Here is an 8,977-nt window from a genome sequence, read left to right as displayed (position 1 = left end):
ATGAGGATCATTCTCGTGGTGAAGTTGGCAACTAGCATAGTGTGCTCCCTTTTCCCTTACGTCATGGTGGATTTCTTGTGCGTTTGGAGTCGCTCGCCGACTTCTGCTCGAAGGTCGGCATCCTCTGATAGGCCAAAGGATGGCTCGGCTGGCCTAGGTCCCCTACGTATTTGGACCTGTGTACTGGGCTTCTGACTTGAGGGGAAAAACCCCTCTTACACATAGTATATATAGTTGTAGATGGGAGCTATTAGGACATGTAGGTGTTGTTTACAGGTGCAATTCTACAAATCCTCTCAATTAATATCTTTCTGTTTCAGATTCTTTCAGGTTGTCGGGATAGATAGGTTGCTAACACTCTTACTAACTGGTGGATACTATTTCTCACATTCGAAAAAAATGATATTTTAAATTTTAGTATAAACAAGTCCCACATATTCTCTTTATAAAAATTAGATAAATTTGGGACCTAAATGGAAAAATTAATTTTTAATAATAGACCCTATTTTTTTAAAAGAGAGTGCGCGAAACTTACATAATTAGAACTGTATATAACATTACTCTTTATAAGTATATTTCAAACAAAAAACCTAATGTTAATAATACTTGAAGTCTGAAGATGTCAAACAAAGAAAAAAAACCATAAGTGTTTGGTTTGTTGGAGCTTAATTTGGATTCATTGGTTAAGTCTGGAGTTAATATGAGCCATATCATACTCCTTTAGGTACTGTTTGGAACTTGGGCTGAACTGTTGAGACTAATTTTAAATTGACTCTAACATCTAAATACATAACTCTCAAATCACTAAACTCATTCCAACTAAAAATCTCTTTATACGTGGGACCCACTACCTTTTTCAATTCAACACCTCTTCACACACATGATCCATAACTTTTTTTAACTTTTCATAAATATATCTAAACTCATCTTAGGTGGATCCCATAAAATTCACTCTACTATCTCAATTCATTACTATTTATAAAGAATTCAACTCTTCTTAATTCAATTCAACATTCAAACGGGACCTAATTCTTCAAAAGAATTAGGCTGATTGCTAGTTGATAAAATTAAAAAAATCATTTAAAAAGTTTGAAAATTAATAATTAAGAATAAAGTTAAAATAACACGAATAGAAACAAAACAATGAAAAAAATACTTAAAACCCAAAGAAATTAACTAGAAATTTGAGCTAAGAGTAGAACAAAGTTAAGGGATTTAGATGATTATAAACCGTGTCTAAAAGGGATATACCACACTGCTACCTTGCTCTCACCTCACACTACAAACTGAAGTGACACTAGTCATCACTTTGGATTATCTCATTTTTCTTTTTTTTTTCTTTTTTATTTTAGAAAAACAAAATCAAAGGTTGATGACGATGTCAACTTATTATAATTGGATAAGAGTGAAATAATAATATTTTACTTCGAGGGTTTTCGAAAGAAAGAAAAAAAGAACAGATCTTGATTCAATAATTGTTGATAAATCATTATCACAGTAATGATATACATACAATTATTTTATAATTCATTTTCATATAATTAATGAACTCATACCACACTAATAAAAATAAATTTTAATATTACAAACTAAGATTCATTTCATGTCAGAGTAATAAAATAATCATAAAATAGTGATAACATAATCATTTTCAATCACATACATATGAAATGTCACAACTTTGCCACGTACTTGAGCAGATGACCAACTGATTTTGGACAGATGCTCCTTTTTTTAAATATAATATAAATTGAAATGAAGATGAAAGAAACAAGAGAACGAGTAACAGATTTTGAAGGCTAGATGTTTTCTATTTTTTATTTGTGATTAAATACATAAAAGCATTGGTCTCTATATAAAATAAAAAAAATCTAGTTACAAACATAATTATGTATTAATATGTATATTAATCTAATGTGATTGATTAAAAAATAGATTTTATTGAAAACAGTGTTAATGTAAATTTTGAATATAAAGAAATCAATATTGATATGCAGATTAGTACACGATTTTGCTTATATACAGTAAAACTCTATAAAATAAGCTAGGTAAGGGCACTGCTACGTCCACAGACAAAAGATGGAGCTTTTGTATCGTTAAAGATTTTTTTTGGGGGGGGGGGGGTTTAACAGCATTTTTTTCTTGTATATTTAAAAAAAATAGAAAAACAAAAATAAACAAATATAGATGCTAAAAAAAAAATACACATTTCGGCAACTTTTGTAGGTGGATGGGATTCTGGTTAGCTATATCATTTTTCATAAGATAAATAATCCAGTCATTATAAAAAACCAAATCATGTTATAAAATCCATCTCTAACAGCTCCTAATCCCATTGATCAAACTTGTTTAAATCGATAAAGTCTGTACACCCCAAAATCTAATCTCATTTTGTAACATATCACTAAAAGCAGGTTTGATCCCTTCTATATTTAGTATTTGTATTGCGTGCCATGTTTAGCTTTATATTGTAGGTTAGAGAGAGAGAGAGAATATATAATCGTCAAACATGTGATCGAAGAATTTCAACGTGTACTTCTCGAATGAATTAGGACGAGATGGATGATGATCATAAGCAGTTATCCTTTAGCTTTCAGAAAACAGAGTTTTCCAATCTCGAAAATCCGTGAAAACCATGTCTCAACTACAAAATATACATATTGTTGTGGCTGACAACCCATCCATCCATTTATCTCTCATCTACCAAACTACCATTTCCACTTGCTTCCACTCGGTAGTTTTCACCTAGTACCGAACCCATGTCATCAAATTACCAAAATAGCTGCATATCCATCCGATCGACGAGCCCAACATGAATATTATTAAACCTCGATCGTAAACTCTCTCCTTACTTTTCTGAAACTTAAACATGAGTTTAATTTTTAATTAGTGTTTCAGTTCAACCTTAAATTAGAATATATAAATCGAAGAAAACTGAAAAAGTAAAACTGAAACTCTATCTGTTGTGTATGTCATCTCATTGACTTAAATCGGGTGGAAGCTAAGATCGATTATCCACCATTTTTATTTATTTACAATGTTAGCTGGGATCTGGTGTACGAGCTATAACCGATATGGTTGGACCAAACCCAGGGGCGGATCACCTAGTCCATTTGAAAATCAGCATCAACAAAAGCTCTAGTACTATTAACTAATTAATTAGCCTAAAAAACTTAACTGTCTTTGTTGATGGATATATAACTACTGCTACTTTGTGTGATAAAAATGAAAAAAGGAAATAACAGAAATAATTCTATTTGTCTGGGTGGCTATAGCTTTTCTGTTTATATGTATATATGGCTTTCCTCGCAAGTATTCTCCTCCATATATCCACCTACTAAGCAAAAACGACTTGGCAGCAGAGAGATTAATGCACGGCGCCGGTGATCTCTTTATAAGCCAATTCCCGCCCTTGTCATGATCCACGCATCTCAGAACTGCAACAGAGAAGAGAAAAGAGAGATACAGATTGGTCATAAAAATGGCGCTATGGATCCGAGCTGTTATAGTGATGGTAGCGGTGGTGGCTTGTCTGTTTCCGGCGTCAGTGGAAGGCATGGTCCGACACTACAAATTCAACGTACGAGTTTCTGTTTTGGATGCATATATATATATATATATATCATGCACTTCATCATCATCACGTATTTTACACATATATGAAACTGCATGCATGTAATTTATGAAGTTTTACTTGGTTAAGGTCGCCTCGCTGCTTGTGATCACCTCCAGCCACGCATTCACTTTATATATAGCATGATGTGTTCAAAGACACAGCAGGCTAGCTGTTGGTTTATATGTTTCGTGTTTGCCCTTTTGCAATTAAATATTACCACATCAAAATCAAGAACAACGTTCACATGCATGCATGAATTGATCATCTCTCGTTTTAATTTGATTGCACAAGTACAAACCTTATATACAAAGAGTAGGTAAAAGTAATTGTATATAGAATTTTTGATATATATATAAATATTGGTTTTCCCTCAACTTTTTAACTAACTAGATTAACCATCGCCGAGTGCCTGAAAATTGGAGAAAATTTTTGTTAATGGCTTTTGAGCTTTTAGTTTATATTTGGACTAAAATTGTTAAAACACATGAATTTAATTTAAGGGTACTATGGTATGTATAAAACATGATAACGTACCATTTAAGCGGGAATCTTGGCCAAACAGCAACGTAGGGGTGGTGTCGAGGAAGCCATGCACCTAACTTAATTTGGTCGATGTCGGGCACTATGCCATATGAACAGTCACATTATTTATATTATATATATGGTAAATGATCGGTATAGATTTAAATTTTGCAAGTCTCGTGCAATTTTTTTTTTAAAGAAATGTAATTTATTAAAAATATATATATTTTTTATATATATAAAAAATCTCTTCTTTTTTTTTTTTTTTTCAAATAACCTGTACGAGCATTAGTCATGAGTATCGATCTAGATTAATGTGGTGGGCTAATATTGTAATAGGTGGTTATGAAGAAAGCCACGAGAATGTGCTCAAGTAAGCCCATTGTGACAGTGAATGGAAGGTCTCCCGGTCCCACCATTTATGCTAGGGAGGACGATACCGTACTGGTCAAGGTGGTCAACCACGTCAAATACAACGTTAGCATCCACTGGTTAGTACTTTTTAAACTTTAAAGTAGTGCTATGCACTCTAGTTTCATTTTTATCTTATTTCGTTAAATCTAATATATTAATCACCTTTAAATAATAAAAAATCATTCATTATAAAAAAATATCTAATAATAATAAATATATCACATTTTATATAATGTAATAAAAATAGAATGGTAGTATAGAAAAAAAAGATACTTGTTCAGTTGTTCTATTATATTATTTTTAACTTCCTTGATTCCCATTTGATTGATGGTAGGCATGGGATAAGGCAACTTCGGAATGGTTGGGCAGATGGACCAGCGTACATAACACAATGCCCAATTCAACCAGGGCAACAATACGTATACAACTTTACCATCACTGGCCAAAGGGGTACGCTGTGGTGGCATGCTCACATTCTTTGGCTCAGGGCCACTGTCCATGGCGCTTTGGTCATCTTGCCCAAGCGTGGGGTTCCTTACCCTTTTCCCACACCGCACAAGGAAGTCGTTGTTGTATTAGGTAAAACATTTCAAAACTTTCTTAATTGGGAAGATGACCCCCCTTATAATTAAAGCCCCTAGACTCCCAGCCTGATCTAATGAATGCATTCTAGGCCGAAAGTTCAATCCTTAACTTTCAGTTTGGTTTGCAACTTGCTGTAGGTGAATGGTGGAAATCAGATGTTGAAGCTGTCATTAATGAAGCTTTAAAATCTGGCTTGGCCCCAAATGTCTCCGATGCTCACACCATCAATGGTCATCCGGGACCTCTCTCAAGCTGCCCTTCTCAGGGTAAAACACCTAGCTATAGATAATGGAAAAATATAGTTACGAGTATAATTATATATTAATATGTGTATTAATATGATGTAATTGATCAAAAAGTAAATTTTATTGAAAATAGTGTTAATTTAAATTTTAAATATAAATAAATCAATATTAATACACATATTAATATATAAGTATATTTATATATAACAAAACTCATGAATAATTAGACCATGAAACTATGACCTTTTGAATGTACAAGTGGATAACAATATTAATTACTTTTATTGGGATTCTCACCTTGTTTTATACCATTTGCAGCAGGCAGCTTTAGATTGCCAGTAAATCCCGGGAAGACATACATGCTACGAATCGTCAATGCTGCACTGAATGAAGAACTTTTCTTCAAGATTGCTGGCCACAAACTCACTGTTGTTGAGGTTGACGCCGTGTACACAAAACCTTTCAAAACCGACACCATTCTCATTGCACCAGGCCAGACCACAAACGCCCTCCTGACCGCTGATCTTCGAAGCGGCAAGTACATGGTTGCAGCCTCGCCTTTCATGGACGCACCCATTGCAGTAGACAACATCACTGCCACTGCCATATTACACTACTCGGGAACTGTAGCCTCTTCCGCCACCATTCTCACTGCCCTACCTCCCCGAAACGCCACACAAATAGCTGCGAACTTCACCAAATCCCTCCGAAGCCTGAACTCGAGAAAGTATCCCGCTAGAGTCCCCTTGAAAATCGATCGTTCCCTGCTATTCACCGTCGGACTCGGTGTAAACCCCTGCTCTACTTGTGTGAATGGCAGCCGCGTGGTGGCGGATATCAACAACGTTTCGTTTGTGATGCCCACCATCTCCCTTCTCCAAGCTCACTTCTTCAACATTAGGGGTGTTTTCACTGATGATTTCCCTGGAAACCCACCAATAAAGTATAACTATACCGGCACGCAACCGACGAATTTCCAGACCAAGACAGGGACAAAGCTTTATAGACTTGTTTACAACTCAACGGTACAGCTAGTTTTGCAAGACACTGGGATGATAACCCCTGAAAACCATCCTCTCCATCTGCATGGTTTCAATTTCTTCGAGGTTGGAAGGGGACTGGGTAACTTTAATCCGAAGAAAGATCCGAAAAAATTCAATCTTGTTGACCCTGTGGAGAGGAACACCATTGGAGTACCTTCTGGTGGATGGACCGCTATTAGATTCAGGGCAGATAACCCAGGTAATGAATTAAACTCCTCATATATTTTGCAGATCTCTGCTTCTAATTTGCAAGTTCCTTAATATTTGCGCATTATATAATACACTTTGTCGAATTTACTGCTAATTTAAATGGTTTTATTAGGGGTTTGGTTTATGCATTGCCATTTGGAAGTGCACACGACATGGGGGCTGAAGATGGCATTTGTTGTGGACAACGGAAAAGGCCCTGATGAATCTCTTCTACCTCCTCCAAGTGACCTTCCCAAGTGCTAGCTAGCAATTGCGCGCTGAGGTCGCTCGCTAAATTTGAGCAGCTCAAGAGCTATTGCATAAGAAAAAGAGAAAGGAAATGCCTCATTGAATGGAGACGAGTTCAGAGAAAACAAATCAAAAATAAATCAGATCGGAATTCTTTTAGTTTCGATCTATCATTTTGTTTGTCCCGACCTATATATTTTTGACAGTTTGAGTGCTTGTATTTAAAGTTGTCCAAAGGAATATTTTTCTAATTTTACAAATTACAGATTATATGTAACACTTTAAATTGTCTCATTCTGAGTCAAATTCCCCATGAAGCCGACTTGTAAAATATTTACATAAATAGAGTGAAATATGGAGTAAAAATTAATCAAATTCCTGATCGATGCTCCTCATTTGGTTTGAGATATCATTTCATTTTCATAATTATTTTAATTTTTTTAAAATTTTATATAAAATATAATAAATAATTTAATTTTTTGACAGTGACGGTTGGAAAGACCGAAATGAAAAATTTCCCCAATTAAATAAGAATTGATGAGAGAGGGATACGCAGTATGGATGCATGCATTAATTTTGCTGGATCTGGATTCCACTCCTGGGGTGATAGCAAGGCGGCAACTAGGCCTAGGCCTTGATTTCCTTGTAAGCAAAGAGAAACAGAAAAGCTTAAGCAACGGGTAATATATGTAAGTCAAAGAAATGGTATCTATACTTAAGTCGTACGTCGCCACTCCTTTAAAAAAATTAATAAATATAAAATTTACAAGATAAATTTAATTTTTCAATAAAAAATTTTATTTTATTTTAAAATTATATATAATTCATAATTATATATAACGTTACTCATAATTAAATATAAATAATTAATTCTCCCTTTTCCTCTAAATTGTTATAAGTTTCATAAGGGGGACAGATTGGATGTAACAGAGAGCACCCGAAAGAGGTATAATCGTCGTCTGCGCATGGGCCCCCAAAACTTTGCAAAAGGCCTCCTCCCTCCCTTCACAGACGTCGCCTTCAAAATAAATAAATCATCCCAATTTTCTTTTTTTTACTCTAAAATTTATCCTTATATATATATGGAAAGAATTTTACTAAAATTTGAAAGCCCAAGATACCATTTGGATAATGAAAATATTTCATCGCATTTCATCTCATCATTATAATTTTATTAAATTTTTACACAAAATATAATAAATATTTCAACTTTTTTAAATTTCAAAACAATAATAATATTCAAAAATAATATTCAAAAAATATTTTATTCAATTTTTAATTTTCATCTAAAATCATTACATCTCATCTTACTATCCAAACAGTACCTAAAGTTTTAAAAGGAATAAAATATCATTTTCTAAAATTAATAATGTTTATTTTTATCAATGATGTTTTAATTCTATTCAATCCCTTCACAATCATATTTATTTGTATAAGTTAATGCATAAATTAACGATTCTTTTAATATTAAATTATGATCTTAATCTTTTTTGCATCACTCTATATAGCAAAATAATAATAATAATAATAAATACACTATGGATTAGTACTGATTAATTAACCCTTCATTCGTTACATGCACTTTAAACAAAATTCTATAGCATGAAAGGACACGTGCATGTTAGCTTGCTCGTTTCGAATACGATTCCCTCAAAATTTTCTCAGCTACGCCTTGAAGCACAGCTAGCATTAGACCGCATTAAGAAGTTAGATCCTGATTTCGAAAATTTGTTTAGGATAAAACTTGGTTAGAAAAATGTAAGATCCATAAAACTATTTTATAAAAATAAATTTTGTAAATTGACATAGTCTATCTTAATGTAATACAATATTTTATATTTAAATAAGTTATTATATCAATTTATTAATTTATTTTTATAAAATTCATTTATTGAGAAAGTTTTTATTTATGAGTATTGCTACTGGACTATCTCAAACTTACTGTTTAGATGATTTTCTTGATGTAGACACAATCATGCAGTGTCGCGTATTTTATTAAAAAAATTAAAAAATATATATTCAAAATAAAAGAGGATTTGAAAATATAAATAGATAAAAATTAAAATTCTAAGTTATCTCTATCTTTTTTATGTCTTTTTTTTTTTTTTAATAAT

The 8,977-nt window shown here is 33.1% G+C and overlaps 1 protein-coding gene across 1 annotated transcript; it reads left to right on the top strand.

Moving 5' to 3' along the window:
- Positions 1 to 3,276: 3,276 nt before the first annotated feature.
- LOC122290746 (laccase-4) lies at positions 3,277 to 7,242 on the top strand. The gene is made up of 6 exons (XM_043098363.1): positions 3,277 to 3,580; positions 4,478 to 4,629; positions 4,887 to 5,131; positions 5,275 to 5,403; positions 5,701 to 6,624; positions 6,748 to 7,242. Exons 1-6 carry the CDS (start codon positions 3,482 to 3,484, stop codon positions 6,876 to 6,878), a joined length of 1,680 nt encoding a protein of 559 aa, XP_042954297.1. The 5' UTR covers positions 3,277 to 3,481; the 3' UTR covers positions 6,879 to 7,242.
- The last annotated feature ends 1,735 nt before the right edge of the window (positions 7,243 to 8,977 follow it).

This window comes from Carya illinoinensis, chromosome 13, assembly GCF_018687715.1.
Source record: "Carya illinoinensis cultivar Pawnee chromosome 13, C.illinoinensisPawnee_v1, whole genome shotgun sequence".
Lineage (NCBI taxonomy): Eukaryota > Viridiplantae > Streptophyta > Magnoliopsida > Fagales > Juglandaceae > Carya > Carya illinoinensis.
Note: the sequence above shows the minus strand (reverse complement) of the source record. Positions and strands in the feature narration are given on the sequence as shown.